At 36.4% G+C, this 20549-nt stretch overlaps 1 protein-coding gene across 2 annotated transcripts in view; it reads right to left on the reverse strand.

The window, feature by feature from the left end:
* LOC121421510 (RNA polymerase-associated protein CTR9 homolog) overlaps positions 1-19507 on the reverse strand; it is a 28197-nt gene extending 8690 nt beyond the window's left edge. Inside the window, exons 1-17 of one of the 2 annotated variants that reach the window (XM_041616242.1) lie at positions 19420-19507; positions 15005-15103; positions 13905-14096; positions 13732-13779; positions 13161-13278; positions 12117-12206; positions 11638-11894; positions 11209-11316; positions 10562-10681; positions 9304-9510; positions 7438-7566; positions 6040-6223; positions 5464-5552; positions 4358-4543; positions 3020-3163; positions 1291-1383; positions 999-1115 (exon numbers count right to left, since the gene is read on the reverse strand). In XM_041616242.1, the coding sequence (XP_041472176.1) occupies positions 999-1115; positions 1291-1383; positions 3020-3163; positions 4358-4543; positions 5464-5552; positions 6040-6223; positions 7438-7566; positions 9304-9510; positions 10562-10681; positions 11209-11316; positions 11638-11894; positions 12117-12206; positions 13161-13278; positions 13732-13779; positions 13905-14096; positions 15005-15103; positions 19420-19476 (2238 nt within the window). In that variant the 5' untranslated portion in view covers positions 19477-19507. Of the gene's footprint in view, positions 1-998; positions 1116-1290; positions 1384-3019; positions 3164-4357; positions 4544-5463; positions 5553-6039; positions 6224-7437; positions 7567-9303; positions 9511-10561; positions 10682-11208; positions 11317-11637; positions 11895-12116; positions 12207-13160; positions 13279-13731; positions 13780-13856; positions 14097-15004; positions 15104-19419 lie in introns of both variants that reach the window. The other variant, XM_041616241.1, reaches the window with a different exon arrangement.
* Between the last annotated feature and the right edge of the window lie 1042 nt (positions 19508-20549).

Below are 20549 nucleotides of genomic sequence, written 5' to 3' on the forward strand. Positions count from 1 at the left end.
GAACTTGTGAAATCTTGAAATCTACGCTGAAAATGTTCACACTGAAGATCACCAACACAGATAGGCACAAGTGAGACAGTGTATTATTATTGCTGGAATAAAGACCCGATGGAAGTGACCGAATCCGCGCTTATTTTGCTTATTTCTCAGCAATTACACAACTTCTTCCAGAATCCTTTGGCACATATTTTTTATTCATACAAACAGACACTTGGGTGGTCATTATATTAGATTCTGTAAAAAGTCATTTTGATATTGTTACCAGAACTTGAATTTATCTTTAATCAGTCATTATTCCAATATTATTGGTTCTTGAAGGAAAAAAATTGAAAAAAAACCTTACTTCATATAATAAAATACAAAAGAACAAATGGGATATGACACCATCAGCTTGCTCATTGAATATTCATGAAGACATGCCAAGAACTGTTTCACCAGAATTGTGCAAATCTTTAAAATGCCATAACTTTGTTATTCCTTATCTGATTTTGATCAGATTTTCAATGTCTTGTTTGTCATATTTTTCTAAATCTGTTCAATCATATTTTCTTCAGCCTGGAGTACCCATTTTATATAAAACTATTGATAATTACATATTTCTATTAAAAAGAACAAGTCATACAATACACAATTTGTGACCGTCTGCCTCAAAACTAATAACAAAGCATCAGGCAAGGTACTTTGTTATTACCTTAAACAGTAATTATGTCTCTCTTATTTCAAATTTAGTGAATAACCTTATTATCTTGGAAAGAGAAATTTTTTTTCTCCATACTGTCAAAAACATAAATTGCAAATTTTTAGAACCTGGCAAATTCTTACCAAATTTTAGCAGAGGATGTGTCACATCATGCTTGTCTGAGATAATATAATATAAAACCAAAATGAAATGCAATATCTGGGGGTTTTTAAGGCACACTTCATTATGCAGATACAAATTTTAGTAGGGGTGATGGGGGTGTGGGGTTACTGGAGGCTTGAGGCTTGAGGGGTGTTACCTTGAGCAAAGTCTGTCTGCACTCCTTGAGCTTTCCCGTTTTGAAGTATGCCCTCGCTAGGTAGCTCAGGACAGTCGTGTTGTGGTACTTGAAGAACTTCTTGATGCAGTTTTCGTACTGGATAAGGAAGTAAAAAGAAATGTTAACTAAGATATATTTTTTTGAAAGTGGAACATTTTCTAAGACATGATCAGGTCATTAAAGTGGTTCGGTTATTTAATATGCAATTATGGATTCATGAAAAGGGGTGAAGATAGCAAGCAATTCATGTGTTGCCAATTTGACAACTTACCATCTGTATAGCACTGATGTACTGCTTCTGTTCTACATAGATGTGTGCTAGGTTCAGCCAAACATCGGAGACATCGGCTGTGGCTTCCCTCACCTACGCAAGATTAACAAAAACATTCATGACTGTAAATGGCAAAGAATCATAAATTCCATACAGAAAGTTTAAATAATCTAGTGCATATTCAAGGCAGTATTTTGTAGTTGTAGTCATGGTCAGAGTCGTAGTCAGAGTCACAGAGTCAGTTGTACTCATAGTTGTAGTACCGGGTAGTTGAAGTAGTAGAAGCAGTACAATAATATACAAGAACACTAAAGTAATTTCATCTCTCACTCCTGAAGACGGACAGTCAACCTGCCCGAAACGTTGAGTAACCTCTCTTCACTTCATCCTGCTACTACTCAAACCATCGCTAGTCAAGCCATATTCAGCTCATCTCATCTGGTTTACAGTCCTTTTTAGCACTTCACTCACTTTCAAGAAAAGAATACTTCAAATTTCCTCTTTTCATCCTTTCTCGTCTTTCCATTTCAATCTTTCTGCCTGTATTTCCTTTCCCTTCTTCATATTGCACATGGTGAACCGTAAACCTTCTCCAGGTTAATTTCACCTGTATTGAATCCATGTTAGTTTGAATTTTGAATATCAGTATAAGAAGATGCAGAGTTGGTAGTAGCAGAAATACATGTTGCTGTCACAATTTTGTAACAAATATCCTACAGGAGATACCAAAGGGCGATTCCATGCTAGAAAAATCAGCCATTTTCACAACATTTTTTTCAACCTGGTGTCCGAACAAACGAAGAACTTCAATTTGTTTTGTGGTAATATTAAAGATAAATTCCAGTATTGGTAATGATCTCAAAATGAATTTTTACAGAATCTAATATAATGACCACCCAAGTGTCTGTTTGTATGAATAAAAAATATGTGCCAAAGGATTCTGGAAGAAATTGTGTAATTGCTGAGAAATAAGCAAAATAAGCGCGGATTCGGTCACTTCCGTCGGGTCCTTATTCCAGCAATAATAATACACTGTCCCACGTGTGCCTATCTGTGTTGGTGATCTTCAGTGTGAACGTTTTTCAGTGTAGATTTCAACATTTCACAAAGTTCAGTTTATGTAACTGTACCAGATCTAGATCCTCGATGATATTCTGACAATTAAGCCTGGTTTTACAGACTTTCTCATGAAATCAGCGTTTACTGCAACTACTGGAATTTCTCTTTAAAGTACTACTGGGTAGACATGCAAAAAACTGACACCCAACAAAAATGTATTGTCCATGGGTGAATTAGAGCTTAAAATGTTGCATGTCGTACGGGACATTTCTGCGTCCTGTACGACACAACATTTTCACCTATAATTTACTCATAATAATTTTTTTGGTGTTGGTTATTAGTTTTTCACATGACTACCCACTACAGCTTTATCATTGACAAAAAGGAATATTTTATTGCTCAAGCATTCGGCTAGGAAACTAGAAATTGTTGTCAAAATGTCCTGTACGACACGTATGGAATCGCCCCAAAGAATAATAATGCAGAAATGCTGAAAGCTACCAACCTTAGTACACTTGATCAGGGGAGCATATCATGAAACAAAAAAGTCAGTGATTTTCACTTGCTCTTGTTATAAGCTACCAAAATCGCAGCACCGGATTGGCTAAGAGCAAATTTGTCAGTAAAAATTACTGACTGATTGCTTACATGAAACACTCCCAAAACTAACCTGAGAGAAAACATCCCTAGCTTCTCTGATGTACCCCTTCATGGCCAGGATGCATCCTATTCCATTGGCTGCGTAGATGTTACGGCTATCGCTCCTAAGCACCTGTTTGTACCGAGCCAAGGCCCTCTCCTGATGACGCTTCTCCTGCATAACATGGGAATATTGAATATTGTACAATGTTGCTGAATACATCCAATGAGTTTTATGGATTTATACAAATGGTAGAGCCTACAAAAGGTTTGATGAAGAACTTTAATGATCAATACATAATAATTTGCTTATTTCATATAGAGCATACAGTGTCATCCCCTCAAACTGTTCACAACTCACTGTCGGCTGAATGCCCGCAATAGCTTTTTCAGTAAAAGAGTGATCCAATCTTGGAATAGTTAGCCTGCAACACTAGTAATGTCCTCCAGTATCAATGCATTTAAACACGGATTAGATTCCTTTTGGTCAAAGCAAACATTTTGAAATTGTATGACATCTATGCCCGCACTGTACTCGTTAGACTTTTAATTATGCATCAAGTGTTTATGATGATGGTGTTATGAGGATGATGATGTATCACATAAGAAAAATGTATCCAAGCATATTACAGATATATTAATTATTACCCTAGTCGTTAGATTTGCCTTGCCTGCATACAGTGTATGTATAATCGCCACTCCCTGAGGAGAATTACCCATTCATGCATAGTCACTGCACTCTTATTGCTATAAACGGCATTACCGTTCGGATTCTTTCAGGTACCCCTACCACACCTGGGTGGAGATTGGCTAAGTGTGGGTTGATGCCTTGCCTAAGGATTCACCCTCTGATGGCATGGTGGCACTCAGAACCAGCACACCACAACCATTCCAGACAACTTTGATACCTCTCTTCACCTTATCCTGAAAACTAACTTGCCCAACATCCCTAGCGTTATTTCAAAGCAATTCTTCCTCAAAGGTTCCAAGACATTTGCTCCGGCGACAAAATCTCCACTGGAAAATCAGCACGTTAAGCCAAACCTAAAACTTAACCTCCAAAACTAAACAAACCCTAATCCTTATCAGTACATTATTCTGATCCAAAAACTCTACTACAATCCTAACTCTAAACCTATGCCCTCTGAGATATTAAGACCGGAGCAAAAGTCGCAGGAGCATATGTCGTTGTCACATCTTAAATACATAGCTAGAAAGATATCCATTATTTCAAAGCTAAGAATTTGACTTATTCTCAACACAGCTAAACCTGACAAAAAAAAATCAAATTTACTTTCGATGTGGAAGGTCACAAAAACAGTAACGCACAAATAAGCCCACAACATTGGAGATAAGTCTTTTTGCAAACCTTTTCTTTGTCCCTGGTGGGTTGGTAGAGGGTCTGTAGCCAGACATTGCCAAGAGCAAGAAGGGAGTATGTGTCATTCTGGGTTGATGGTTGTTTTAGGATCCTCTCAAATTTCTTCTGTCCAGGACCCCACTCTTGTTTACCAAGATGGAGATTTCCAATGAGTGACCATGCATCAGGATGGTCCTATATAGCAACAAAAGGATTCATATCACATATCAATTAGTTAGACAGCAGGCAAGCATCACTTTGAAATGGTACGAGGATCGTCTCAAACTTCTTCTGTCCTCCCCCTCCCCAATTCTTATCTACTAAGACGGAGGTTGTCAATAAGACAAAATGGAATGCAACGAATGATTCATTCATAAAATCAGTCACAATGAGAAAGCAAGGGTCAAGATGAGAAGTGTGTTTTTGGATCCTTTCAATCCTCTCTTGGCCTAGACCCCATTTTTGTTTACCCTGAAGGAGGTTCCTTTGAAAGCAACAATGCATAAGGGTGATCCGACATAGCAACAAAATTCATTTTAGACATCAATTGGAAAGCGAATGTCATTTTGAAATGGTATGGGTTATTTTCAAACTACTTTGGACCCAAGCCCTATTGTTGTTTCCCCAGGTGGAGGTTGCCAATGATGACCAAGTATTAGGATGAACTGACATAGCGACAAAGAATTCAATTAAAACATCAATCAGTTTGAAAGCAACCAAGCGTCATTTTGAGATAGTTGTTTTGTGATATTTTCAAGCTTCTTTTCTGCTAGATGTCATTCTTGCATATCAAGTTTAGACTGCCAAACAGGGAGAACCGTAAAGAAAAAAAAGAAGGGAATTAATATGAGGTATTAATCATATAAAAAAGAACATGATCCTCAGAACCGATACTCCTTATACTAACTTGAAACTGAATAAATTAAAGACATCATCCTCTTGTAATATTCCTCATTCGCATGGAATTAAATTAAAACTTAAAAGATATCAGCAATTTAACACTTAATTCCTATCACATAACATATACATATCTCATTAAATTTTTTGGGGGTTATAATGTGAGCATTGCTTTACTACAGAAATGAGGACACACACCCGATTGGTTGATTACTAACCTGATTGATCTGAAGAGCTTCTTTGAACCAATCAGAAGCCTCGTAGATTTGACCTCTTTCTCTTGCCATACAGCCCAGTCTAAGGTAGCCTGTATACAGAGAGGAATGTAAAATACTTTCTATTGGTAATTGTGCCCGAGTCATCTGTTTTGCGATCATAAAAGTCTGTTCAATTTGGGAGAAATTCTAAGAGGAGATTAATAATAACGCAGGTTTTGCATAATCTGATTTGAATAAATGCTCCACTCTAGGTAATAAATCATTTACTAATAAAAGTTCAACAAAGCAGACTTAACATAAATTTTGGTCCTTTTGCGAAAAAAAAGCTTGAATTGATTACTGAATCTTATTTTGTATATATAAAAAATCTGCAGAGAACATGGACTTTTGTGTATTTGGACTGAAGTGTCACACCCATAATGACAAACATTAGCAAGATCCTTACCCAAATTCCCAAAATATAACATTTTGCATTTGTATTATCGTTGCAGACGTGGAAAAAGTGTTAAAAGTGACTTTGACATCGTGACTTTAAACCATTGTGAAACATCCCATGATTTAGCTTCAAGAACTTACAATCAACATAGTTAGGATGTTCTTTCAAGATTTCCTTGTAAAGCTTGACGGCGCTCTCCATGTTGAATTGAGCTTCATGGAGACGGGCAAGGTTAAAGGTCGTTGTCACGGAGATGGAGTTGTAGTACATTTCGTCATGTTCCCTCTCTCTCCTAGAGTGTTCCAACGATGCTTCATAATAACGCTACAGGGTAAACAAAAAAAAAGAACTGGATGTTGAATCCTGACGTATTAGAAGCAACGTTCCCAAGACTTGGGTTGTCATGAGAAATGTTTTTTTTTATTCAAAATTTTCGAAATCGTTAAAGGAGAATGAAACTTTTGGAACAAGAAAGCTTGTAAGAAAACAGAAAAATCAAAGAAACAGATCAACGAAAGTTTGAGAAAAATCTGACAAATAATGAGAAAGTTATGACCATTTGAATATTGGAGATCCTCACATTGGCAATGCAAGAAAGATGTGTGATGTCACTTGTGAACAACTCTCTCCATTACTTTAGTATATATTTCACATTAACTGCCTCTTTTATCACATCTATTAGTAGATCATGTGTTCTTTCTATAGGAGGGCAAGTAATACAGATTTTCAAAGAAAAAATCATGGATAAAGAGTTTGTATCACCATAAGAAAAAGCAAAGAGACATTTTGGGGGTATTTTATAGTCCATCAAAGGGAAAGTTGTTCACATGTGACATCACACATCCTTGTCGCATTGCCAATGGGAGGATCTCTATGGCATTAGTGATTGCATTATTCAAATGCTCATAACTTTCTCATTGTTTGTCCGATTTTTCTCAAACTTTCTTTGTTCTTATTCTTTGATTTTTCTGTTTCGACACAAACCTACTTGTTCTAAAGGTTTCATTCCCCTTTAAAACATACTTTTCAAGTTGATATAAAATATGTTACATGGGAACGAGCTGAACAACACTGAGTATGGTCTGTCACTGACTGTGTGTTATACATAACTACATGTAGTCTTAAAATATATTTTGAGACAACTGTTAAAAGTACAGAGAACAAAGTAGCCTAGAATTCTACTTATATTGAGAATGTTAAGTGTTTAGAAATGAAATATATTTGTTTATCTACTTGGTAACATGATTATTGCAGCATGCATGTAATGAGTAGTGAATTGAATTGTTATCATTTAAGTGGGTCTATATGACAAGACTACACTCCACAGAATGAAGCAATATAGGTTAGGAACTTGGCTAGATTTAAGTCGTTGAGGACTTGAGATGCTATATGCTTTAAAAAGGTTTTAAAACAAAACTTTTTTATTGTACCAACACTTATTGGAGGCAGTAGGAATAAATGATAAGGAATAGGTAGCAAAGAAATGAATTTTTAAGAAATGCAAGGTGGGATTATGAAAAGGACACGAGTTGGCAAACCTTGGCTTCTTGAATGTTACCGAGCCGATAATGAAGGGCGCCCACGTTGTTGAGGATCTCTGGAGGGACGTCGGCTTGGACTTTGTCCTTGAGGATTCGGGTGGCTGTACCGTAGGCAGAGAGAGCAGCCTGCATGGTAAGGAGAAAGAAGAGTAGGAGGAGATATTATTAAGAATCTCAACATGGTTTTGGTCTTGTCTTGCAGATCCTGGTGTCAGTTCTGTGTGCACAGAGAAGGGCCTACGTGGGAAATCAATGGAAAGGAGAGAGGGATAGTCTTGAAGAACTCAATAGAATGGACCTGGTCCTTGATGATTCGGGAGGCTGTTCAGTATGCAGAGAGAGAGAGCAGCCCGAGTTGTTGATAGAAAGAGAATAGAAAGTAGACAATATGGGCCCCATCTTGTCCTCGCAGACTTCAGGGAAGGGTTTCATGAACATTCTCGTCCGACAACTTGTCAGATCTGACATCTTTCCCCAATTTGATTGGCTAGGAAGCATTGGTACTGTGGTAACTGTCGGATAAAAGAGGATTTGTCAGATAAAAATGTCTGACAATTCCTTCCATGAAACGCTCCCCTGGTGGCTCTATCGTAAGCAGAGAGAGAGCAGGGTACATGTTGTTAAAGCTTGTGTATAGTTTTGGTAAATCCACCAAAATGCACCTATCACTATTCCAATTCATTGCTAGCTAATATGAATGGATATGCCCTATAACAGTAATGATGTGGAGGATATGAAATGAAAATGTGTTTTACAGGATAAATTTTGCGATTTTACATGGAAATTTAACTTGATCGGGTCACCCGATCAAATTAAAATATCTGTGTGATTTTGTCTTTCAATTAATTCCTATTCCAAATCATGGAATGGGCTGAAACTTTCAAGATATGTTCTTTGTCTGTAACTACTGGATATCTAATCACTAAATTTATAAGATAAGTGATTGAATGCACTTTTTTAAATTCAAAACAAGTATCGCCGAGAGAGGGCGCTATATATCCAAGATTTGAATATTTGAAATTTTCTCAGAGAAGTGCAGTTGGAAAAATATCTAACGGTCTCTACGCTTCAGTAAGACTGTCATATTAGATGATATTCGATTATCAATCACATTATTGACCCTTTACCAAATCTATACACAGGCTTTAAAAGAGGCAGGCAAAAGAGAGAGATAAATGTATATTATCAATGTCAGGAAAGGTTTCAAAAGTGTCTGTGGAGATTAGTACGGCTGTTCCATTTCATCAGGGATCTAAAGATTGTTCATACCTTATGTTTTTATGATCTATTAGAGAACCATGAAGTACACATGTCTGACCCTAACACGTGTCCTTGTTTTCTACTTCATACGAAAAGTTGCGTCCTCTAAAAATTTTTATGACTGGAGCAGGTTGTGAACTGAATTGAAAAAATGAGGTTACATGAACAGAGATTTATTCTTTCAAAAAAGAAGAAAAATCATTCTATATCTAACAGTATTTTGTGACCAACATCTTATATCTGGGCCCCGTCTTTCAAAGAGTTATGATTGATCCAATCAATTGTGACACTATGGAAATCCATCAGTGTCATTATTTGTTCTACAGGAAATTTGCAGGATGTCCTTTGTAACCAAAGAGAAGCACAGTGAATTTTCAAGACAACGATGAATGCATGAATATATATCATAGCTCGAAAATAGTTTGAACAAACATGCATAATAGATGTTGATGTTGCTGGCCGTCCATAGTTGCAATTGATCACATCAATCGCAACTCTTTGTAAGACGGGGCCCTGATCTCCCTTTGATTTACGATAAATTATTGGTCACACTAAAATTGTTGTATCCTTACAAACCGATCTGTTAACAAGATGTTTACTGACCTGTACATCTGTGATCTCGAGAATCTGAGCAAGCTCGATCCAAGCCTCAACGTCGTCGGGAAGCTGCTCGACTACCTTTTGAAGGTGACCTTTGGCAATTTCTCTCTTCTCTTCATCTCTGGAGTTTGAGTAGAGGGACCCAAGGATTTTCATGGTCTCATAATTGCCGGGCTGAGCCTTCAACACCTTCTCAAAACACTGAGAAGCCTGGGGAAAGAGAAATTGATATCCAGTGGGTGTTCAGTTTAGTGTAAATGTTGGTATTTGGTGTTGAGAGCATGGTTTAGTCTGCCTGACCTAGCTTCAAGGACCCAAGGATCTTCATGGTCTCATAATTGCCCGGATTAGCCTTCAAAACCTTCTCAAAACACTGAGAAGCCTGGGGAAAGAGAAATTGATATCCAGTGGGTGTTCAGTTTAGTGTAAATGTTGGTATTTGGTGTTGAGAGCATGGTTTAGTCTGCCTGAACTAGCTTCAAGGACCCAAGGATCTTCATGGTCTCATAATTGCCCGGATTAGCCTTCACAACCTTCTCAAAACACTGAGAAGCCTGGGGAAAGAGGAATGGATATCCAGTGGGTGCTCAGTTTAGCGTAAATGTTGGTGTTTAGTGTTGAATTGGGCTGCCTGACCTATCTCCAAGGACACAAGGATCCCCATGATTTCAAGATTTTCATGGTGAGAAGCCTGGACTATCACCAATAGAATTTACCATTCAGTGACTGATTGTGAGTTCTGTGTTAGTGTTGAGAAAATGATAAAGGCTGCCAAGCCTATCTCCATTGGCCTAAGGATTTTCATGGTCTCATAATTGCCTGGACATTCGCCTACAAAAGAATATATGGTGTATTCTGAAGCCTCCATACTGATTTAATGACTCTTTGGAATAAACCTAAAGTTATGTCTCCTTGATTTTGCAAATCATACTTTAGCCACTTGCTTTTATGGTGACACGACATTTGCTCCTGCGACATTTACTCCGATCTTAATATCTCAGAGGGCACAGGGTTAGAGTACGGATTGTAACAAAGTTTTTGTTTAAGAATAATGTAAAGATACGAAATAGGGTTTATTCAGGCTTGGGGAATAGGTTTTTTGTGTGGCTTAGCATGTAGATTTTCCACCAGAGCAATTGTTGCCAGAGCGAATGTCATGGAACCGCTATCATCTCATGTACGCACTCGTAAAACTCATAAATTGCATTTACGCCATAAGCATACACATATCTGAATGCAAGAAAATAGAAGGAGGTCTTACGTTCTCCGTGTCTCGTCTGTGAATGTACATCTGACCAAGACCAAAGTGGGGCAGAACAAAGTTAGGGGTGGCGTAGGTTGTCGCTTGGTAGTAGTACTGAAATGCCTGGTCGTAATCACCCTATCAAAAAAAAAATAAAAGAAAGTCAACTTACATGTATTCTTAATCACTATATGAAACCAAAAGAAAAAAAACTTTGATTTGTCATAATAACCCTGGAATGAAAATGAAAGAGAATAATAAGATTGGTCATAATAACCCTGTGAAAGATAATGAAAGAAACTTAAGTTGATAATAATCACCGACACTCCGACAGTATAAAATGAAAGAAAGATAGGTTGATCATAATCATATGATAATAGAAAACAAAAGAAATTTATAGATGGCAAAAACTCAATAATTGATCTAATTAAACTCATGGATGAAAACAAAAAAAATATCATTAGGGTTTAATGTGTAATTTGTGAGAAAGTACAAACATATATATCTTTCTTATTCAAGGTCTGATTTTTTTCAAACCTTTGCCATATATGCTTTTTCTTATTTAAGAAAATCATTTATGGCTAAGGTTTGAAAGAAATCAGACCTTGAATAAGAAAGATATGTATGTTTATGTATGTAAGTTCATGTTCCTCACAGTCACATACCTGAACATGGAATGATCTAGCTAGCTGGTAGCAACTCTCGGCTTGTATGGCTTCATTCTCTGTACCATGTAGAGCATGTAAAGCGAGATGTTGTACCTTGGTGTAGTCCTGTAAATCAAACAATAAATTGGTGGTGAATTCAAAGCCATATGATTATGTGATTATCATCAAATGTTATATCAAGAGTTGTCTCCTTTGGTTGATTCTCAATCATCTAATCAATGTAACAATAAAATTGCTGGGGGCCATTTCATAAAGCTGTTCGTAATCTGGTGATCTTTTCTTGTGGTAAATGGTATACACCAAACAAGATTGACCTGTTGCATAACTGACTTTTAATTTGTATATAGCATTTCGGTCTTTGAACTGTGATGATAATCCTTCAATCAATTTAATTCATTTTTATTTCCATTTTTGAGTGATACTGACCTTCTTGAAGAAGAAATGATTAGCAAGGTGATTAAGGACCATGGGGTTGCCCGAGTCGATGGTGTAGGCTCTGCTTAGGAGTTGGACACCCTTCTTAATGGAGTCTGTAGCCTTCCCATTCGCTTCAAGGATGGCTAGGCCAACGATGGCTCCAACGCAACGGGGGTCCAGCTGCAAGGCTCGTTCAAAGGCTAGCTTCGCCTTGTCAGGTTTGCCAAGACGCACAAAGCAGTGCCCCATTCCCAGTCGTACAGCAGCTGGAAGAGACAAATATAGAATGGAAAAATAAACTAAGTTAACATTGCATACTTTCTATAATTCAAAGAGGATCCAGTTGCAACGCTCTCTCTCTCTCACTCTCTCAATGGATTTTACACTTAATGCAAAATGTTATTGTTATTTTTTATCACTTTTCAAATGGAGATCTACCTATATATTTTTAATTTTTTGGACTCTAATCTTCTTTTTGACCTACATACCTGGGCAGTTTGGATTTGTTCTTAGAGCTTTCTTGTAGTAGGCCAACGCTCCTCGCCAGTCCTTCTTGTTAAAAGAGATGCATGCTTTACCTGCAATTGAAACAAAATAAGAGAATGAAAAAAAGGAAAAATTAGAATGAATTCAATGGAACGAATAAATATAACTCACACTGCCATACCCGATTCAATAAATTGTTGGATATTTACATCTTCGGTACATAATCAGATTTGAATATTTTCATCATCTTGAACTTTAATAAAATCAAAAACTGTGTAATTAAAATTAAATGACACACTGAGAAGCTGGTTGGAAATCACAATATCAACACTTTCAAAATTCTAAATTCTTTTCTTCTTTGCTAGAATTTCATCAAACCTTCACTCACTGCATATTCTTTGGAGCCTTCAACCAACAAGCTCTGCTTTTACTTTTAGCTCCTCATATCCACATCTCTCGTTTTCTTTCTTTGTCATTATTTTAGAACCAATTACAAGAATACATTGTAGTACTTTTTCTATTGTTTTATTAGGTATACATTTCATATTTTACGATATTTATGTTAATCTATGATAATTCATATTGTATAACATTGTTTGTATTGAGTTGTTGATTTTGTTGAAAATGTGAAATGTTGATATGAATAAACCTTGAACCTTGACATGTGTTTTCTAGTTTATTTAACCCTAGCTTGTCGTCAGTGTACATTTCTGCTTAAATTGCAAATGGTCCCCCAAAATAAAGAAAAATATAAAAAAGATAGTTTCAGTTTCTTTTGCTGACTTTAATTGCTTTTATTGCCCACCACAACATAATTCATGAGAGCAATTTCTCAATTTTGGATCGAGAGCCATTTTTGATGATGCCAGAGCCACTTTTATGATTTACTAAAGAGGAGAAAATATCATTTGCATCAGTTTGATATATTTTTTTACTGCTCATGTCGGACCAGTAAATCTGGCTGTTTCTGAAAAACTACTGGACCGACAGCAAGCTTTACTGGTCTGGGACCGTCGCAGCGGTGCCAGTGTCACGCTCTGGCTTACCTAGTAAAGCTGGAATGTTATTAGGAGCTTGGTTGAGAACAAAGTTAAACTGAGCATCGGCCTGGTCCATTTTATCACCTTCAAGAAGACAGAAACAAGCACGGCCAAGCAGATGGTTCTAGAATGGAAAGAGAAACAGATGACTTTCAAAAATACTATTAACTGACCACATCCACTAAATATAAAGAGTTCAAATAGATTCGACTCAAAGTAAAATCAAACTAAATTGTGACCGATCTGAAATTCTCTTGACTACACAAAGTAAGACCAATCACATTTTGAGTTCGATTAGAATTTATCACTCCTCTTGGTGGAAAAATGTCAAGGACTACCGTAAAAATCAATAAGAGTAAATACAGTAAAATATTAGAAAGCATAATACCTTCTATTCCTTTGTCATGTAATATCAAAAAAGCTATAAGATTCTAAATAATAACGGATTCTTATGCAGTATTCATATTTGTCAAATACAACACTCGACAACTACCCTGATTTTACCATATAGCTGCCAGTGTTCACCAAGCATTGTAAAACATTGATTGTGTAATACAATAACCCTGTTCACACTGACCTGATCGTACATAACAACCCTATCTGCCATGGTGTAGAGAAGCGTGGCCTGTGTGAACAGCTCCTTCTCAGAGCCTGGTATATTGGGATATTATATGTATTGTACAACTGCCTGTTCATACTCACCTGATCGTACATAACAATCCTATCGGCCATGGTGTAGAGAAGTGTGGCTTGTGTGAACAGCTCCTTCTTGGAGTCCTTGTTCTTCTCCTTACGAGCCTGCTGGACATAGTAAGCTGCCAGGGTGTCCAGGGCGGTCATCTGGTCTTTCTCGTTGCCAGAGTAATCCAGGTTGGCGTCGGCTTGCCATGATGCAAAGATCTTCACAAAGTCGTCCACGCTGTCTTTCTTGTAGTACTCCAACTAAGAATAATCATATAAACAAGTATAAAGAGATGTTGTGGGTCCTGTTCAAAAATATTTGTTTCACTAACAAACGCACAATTTCTATAACACGTTTACTAACAGCCAATCAAATTGAGTGATATGAATTTGTTATTCTAACAAGTTTTATGAAACAGTACCCTGAGGTGTTCAATAAAGTCCCACATGTGACTGGAAGCCTTCCTTAAATGCTAGAAGCACAGATATTAAGAATTAATAAATGTGTTGTAAAGCTCATCCTTTGAGCATTTAGCTGAATAAGGCTGTAATATCAGACAAAAATTTATTGCTTCTTTTTTGGGGGGGAGGGGAGGGGACTTTTTTCAGCTTACTGTGTAAATCTGCAACATTGGATATGCTTTAACGTTACAGTGAATAAGGTTTTTCCAAGGGCTCTTTTATTCATATTTTCCAGGGTTCTTTTGAGCATTTCTGGGGTGAAATCACCCAAAGCCCCCGTGTAATTTTGTTTTCAGCTTGACAAAGCATGCACAACTAGCATATTTCCCAAGCGGCTAACGAGAAATATTTATCTGTTTGAAATAGTCCCTGAATTTTTCCCAAAAGAGACTGAAAATGCACTGCAGACAGATATATGTATGGGAGAACACACAAATATTTGTTTTGGTTATAATGTCATTGATGACTATAGATAGAGGAAAGGTTAATTGCTACACATTTTCACCATTCTTCTGAAATATCCTGAAAGGAATATATGAAATCTCACTATTATTTTTAATTCCAAATCAAATTAAAAAGGCTTTGATAATTTTACACTCAAGGCTAACACTGGCAAATAAAACTTTCATTTCTGACAAGGTTACCAGGTTCAAATAAATATAACAAATTAAATTTACATGTAATTTATGAAATGATCAATATCTTACCCCAAGTTCTAGCCATGTTTTAAGAGGGGCATTCTCTGATTTCAAGATGGTGAGGACCTCCTCGCCATCAGGTAGCTGCTCCAAGTCTAATTCAATCACCTGTATGAGAAAGGGATATTCAGAGGTAATTAAGGCTAATACAAGTATACTTAGAATAAATGGCAGGAAAAGTGTGTACTGAGTGCTGTTTGCAACGTTCACCGGTTTATTTTCAAATGGTCTACTGCCAATTCATCCAATTACCAACTCTTCTACTTTCATTTGGTCTAACATCACTTCGTGCACTATCCAAATGGTCTAACTGCCATCTCATCCATTCACCAATTCATCTAATAACCAGTTAGTCCAATAGCCATTTAGTCCATATACCATTTGGTCTAATTGGACTAAGTGTTAATTGGGCAAAATGAATGAACATAAAATGGCTATTTATAGATCAACTGGTTATGAGAAATGATCAGAGACGAACTGGTGATTAGACGAAGTGATAATTGGACCAAATGGTTAAAGGAACAAACGGTTGTTAGACAAAATGCTGATAGAGGAAATAGCATTAAACAAAATGAAGGTAGCCCAAGTGGTGAGCGGACGAGTCGGCAGTAGACGAATTGGCAATTTACCCATTCATCCTTTTCCCCTTACACTCCCTGCCCTCCTCTGTTTCCTCTCTGACAAGTCACTACTTGAGATACATCTCAAAGATTCACTTATTTCGACAGCACTATCTCCAGGACCTAAATTATTCAACACTCTGCAGGTTGCTACCAATCTCTGAATGACGGAGGAAGGCAATCTAAATTTAGGCCTGCACATCATATTTATCGTCATCTTGTAGATCGTTCAGTAATAAATGGTGTTTCCAAACCAAATTATCTTGTGGTACATGTATGCAAAAGCATTGCAGCAATCATCCAAACACCAGTTGCTGGTTTCACTGCTTATTTTTTTATTCCGGCATCAGGTACCCGATAGTATAAAAGCAAAATTGCACCTATTTTTTTCATTCTCCCAGCCAGATTTAGTAAACAGATTCACACAAAAATATGCTGGAAATAAAGTGGAATAAATAAATAAGGGGAAGCGCCGTGGTGTAGCGGTTCTGACTCTCGCCTTGTTATCAGAGGATCATGTGTTCGAATCCCACCATGGCCTAGCACCCTTTGGCAAGGCGTCAATCCACACTTTGCCACTCTCACCCAGGTGCTAATTGGGTACCGGTAGGAAACAACAGTCATTGTGGTTTGTTTAGCAAGTTTGCGCCTAATAGGCTGCTTGGAATGCTATGAATAAAGTGACCGGGTAATAATTGTGAAGCGCTTTGAACAGTCGTAGATTGACAAAGCGCTATATAAATGCCAATTATTATTATTAAAGAAATCTGCAGTTTAGTTCTGAGATTCTGAATCTTCAAAATGACATATAAAAAAAAACACACCTTGATTCAACAGTAAATTCAAGTGTGGTATTGATGCCAATTGCTGCTGCAACTTTTGAGTTGCATCACATTCATGCATACACATTGGCTTGTGATGTCATGAACATGCAAAGTTAAATCACAGCTGTAAACCATGGTGATAAAATATAATTTGAGCTAGATATATATTGAAATTCAACATTGCAAAGGTAATGCTTTTTAGTAGAAATGCTGTTTCCTTTTTTATTTTTGTTTTCCTAACTTCATGACCTTTCCAATGTGGAAATATTTTTATCAAAGGTCAAGTCAGAGCTGCCAAGTTGTATTTTGCATTTTCAGTATTCTTATCCCCCAAAATCAGTATTTTGACCCCAAAATCCGTATTTTTACCATGAGATAAATATGCATGCATAATGGCAAAGTTCGATCACTTCTTACATTATTTTGCGCCCCACACCGTCGCACACGAGATCGAAAGCTTCACTCTAGATTTTGGTTGTTCCACTGAACTGCGTTGGCTCACTCACCAATACATAGACTGAAGAATTTGGAGGCCCGTACTACAGACAACGTATACTATTAGCAATAATGTTAGATCTAACATTTGACGGAAACCTGATTTTTTTCCAATCTTTTTTGCACATAAAATCATAAAATGTCACATTATGAAAAAGAAATTGCATCCATATTTACGGAAAAATGTATGAAATTCAGAAATATCGTACCTTAGACCGCAGTTACCGCTAATTCGTTTCAAATTATGATCGAAACATCGTCATCTTCGATCCTTCCGTCGGTCAACGTAAGTTGCCATCTTGAATGACGTCATCATCCTTACAGACGTATTTATCAGTCGCAAAATACTGTATCGTGATTTAAGCTGCTACTTTGCGCTAGTAAACTATGTGCGTGGGCTCAGAACTTGTCACCCACATTGATTCGCCAGGATATCGAAAATTCTAATCGGAAAGCCTTGATGAAAGCATAACTCATTGAACGTAGAGGGCAGCAACACACGGCTGCCATTTTTTCATCTCCGCCCGGAAGCTCCCAGATGCTATAGTGAGGCGAATACTTTTTCTTCTCTAATTTGCTTTTTCCCGTATTTTATCATGAAAAAGCGTAGGGGAAGGCGGGGTAAGTTGAGCATAGGGGCAAGTTGAGCCACCACCCCCAGGCCGATAATGAATGAGTCAGACATTGTGGTGTTGTCATGTATTGATGACCCATAGCATAACCCCTAACCCCACCACATTGTTTCCAACTTTGAAACAAAAAGTAGTTTTTTAGAGGGAAAAATATGAATTTCAGCCAAAAAAGTAAAAAAGAGTGTGAAATAGATAAGTACTTTATAAACACACACGTCTTTAAATATAATAAAGACATGATAACAACATTATTAGTCCAGGTATGGATCTTCATTCTTGTCATAGTCTTTGTATGATGGATGCATAATAAATGTGTGGATACAAAATTATCGCACTAAGTTCGGACTGGGGTAAGTTGAGCCAAACAGCATGGGGCAAGTTGAGCCATGGTAATTCCTATGGTAATGTATCTTAAAAAACAAACAAACCATAAAAATTGATTGAAATGCTGGCTGAAAGGAGCAAATTTACATGACTGCTCTTTTCCATTTAAAGGATTTTAGTATTGATAGAGAATTAGCAAGTGAAAAGACTTTGAACAAAAAATTGACATGCTGGTTCTCCCCTCATACATTTTGTACATAGTTTTTGTGGCTCAACTTACCCCAGAAGGTGGCTCAAACTTACCCCATATATGGGGCAAGTTGAGCCATTTGACATCGTTTTTTTTCAAAGGTCACGATGACTTTCAGTGTGGGGATAGAAAGTTATATATAGGTGGAAAATATTTCAGAAGAATTAAATTTCAAGGCAAGGTACTTATTTCGACAAGATTATTAATCATATCAATTCTAACATGCAAAAAGCAAAAACTGTCACAACTTACCCCGCCTTCCCCTACTGCCGTATTTTAAATTGATTTCTGTATAAAATACGGAAAAATCATACTACTTGGCAGCTCTGTCAAGTCCACCCCAGGAAAATGCTGACTTGAATAGAGAAAAATCACACTAGCATAATGCTGAAATTTCATCAAAATCGGATGTGAATAAAAAAAGTTATGACATTTTAAAGTTTCGCTTATTTAAAAAAAAACAGTGATATGCACAACTAGTTGAGTCAGTCAATGACGTCTATCACTCACTATTTCTTTTGTTTTTTACTTTTTGAATTATACAATATTTCATTTTTTTAATTTGACTATAAGGACCAACTTGACTTAACCATATAGTATAAAACAACGCTAATTCCACTTGTCAATCTTTGTATCACTTGACAATGAGAAAATTAGAATATTCCATATTTCATATCATATACAAAAGAAATAAAATCCGTGGTGAGTGAGAGGATGACATCATAGTTTCCTCACGAAGGTTTGCATACCAGCCAGGATAACTGAAATTGTGAAAGTAAGCAAAATTCTAAGATGTCATTACTTTCTTGTTTTACATCCCATATTGATTAAATTTTCAGTGTTGTGCTTGCTGGATTTTTCTCTTTTGATTCAAGTCAAATTTTTGTTGGGGTGGACTTGTCGTTTAAGTGAAATTTAATTTTAAATTAAATTTAAGAGAACAAAAAATGTTATAAAAACGCAATACGATAATGTTCTAAAATCGAATATTTGGCAGTTTATTCTTATCTAAGGCTGAACACACATTCAATACCCTCCTTTCTTCTTCATAACAGCTGCCAAGCGATTCATGAAAACATTAAAAACAGCGCAACATGCAATTTGCATACATACACGAATTCTAATGAGTGGGCACACATGGTAAAAATGACATTGGAAACGCAATCTGTTCCAACGAAATAACTCTCATTCTCTTCACCTCCTCACAAATTATTGTACTTTTTTAAATCTAGAAATCATAATTTTTCAAAAAAATATTTCAGAAACATTTAAAACTTACCTCATCCGTGTCCCGGAGAGGGATTTCTACGAATCTTGGGCCAGAAGACAGCACCATTCTGTGTGAGGTTTTGATCTCAATGGCACGGATTTACCGCTAGATGGCGCACTCGTAGCAAAATCGATAGAGATGCATATATATCGATATATCGGGAAGGTAATATATTTATTTTTTCTTCTTCTTTTCTTTTCTTTCTTTTTTTTATTAAAGATACATAGTAATATGTTTTACACTTAAAATGTAAAATCTAAACTAAAGAATGTCTAGGAAGAGATAACTCATACTTTTATTTTCTGCAACGGAAGAGGAAGATAAAACATTGGCCTATTTTGGACCTAATCAGTAAAAATTAAAAAAATAAAATAAAAAGATTATCATAGCAAACCAGATGATGTCAGATTTGTTTTGGTTTGTTTTCTTATGTTGTTTTTCTTTTATCACTCAAATGACTTATATGGGTATATTTATTTTCATCATCTTAAAATTTAACATGTTGTACACCAACCTAATCCCCCCCCCCCACCCAGAAACGTAATGAGCCCCCAAAACTGAGGAGTCTAGATATGGCAATATTGAGTAAAATCTCTTTTTTTAAGTTGCGAATGAGCAAAAATTTCAACATTTTTACTTTAAAATCAAATTTTGTGATGGATTTTGACATAATGTTCATAAAATATTTTTCTCTTTTTTTCCGCTTGCTCGTGAATGCATGGGGGCAAGAGACTAATGATGTCACATCCCACTTTCCTTTTTCTTATATTATTACATGAAATCATAAATTTTTCATTTTTTCATAAAGCATGTGTAAATGATGTGTCTCCATTATGTTGAAATAAGTTGCGGCAATAAATAACTCGTACACTTAATCAGTTGTCAATCCAATTGTTTTAGTTCTTGGTAGAAATTTTTTGAATTAACCTAATTTCATATAATAAAATACAAAAGAACAAGTGGGGATGTGACACCATCAGCCCATCTAATGAATATTCATAAAGACATGCCTAGAACTGTATCACCAGAATAATGCAAATCTTTAAAATTCAATAACTTTGTTATGTGTTGTCCGATTTTGATCAAATTTTCAGCATTTTGCACAGTGAATTTCATCGTATATTAATTGAGATATAAAT

The sequence above is a fragment of the Lytechinus variegatus genome, chromosome 9 (genome assembly GCF_018143015.1).
Source record: "Lytechinus variegatus isolate NC3 chromosome 9, Lvar_3.0, whole genome shotgun sequence".
Classification (NCBI taxonomy): Eukaryota; Metazoa; Echinodermata; class Echinoidea; order Temnopleuroida; family Toxopneustidae; genus Lytechinus; species Lytechinus variegatus.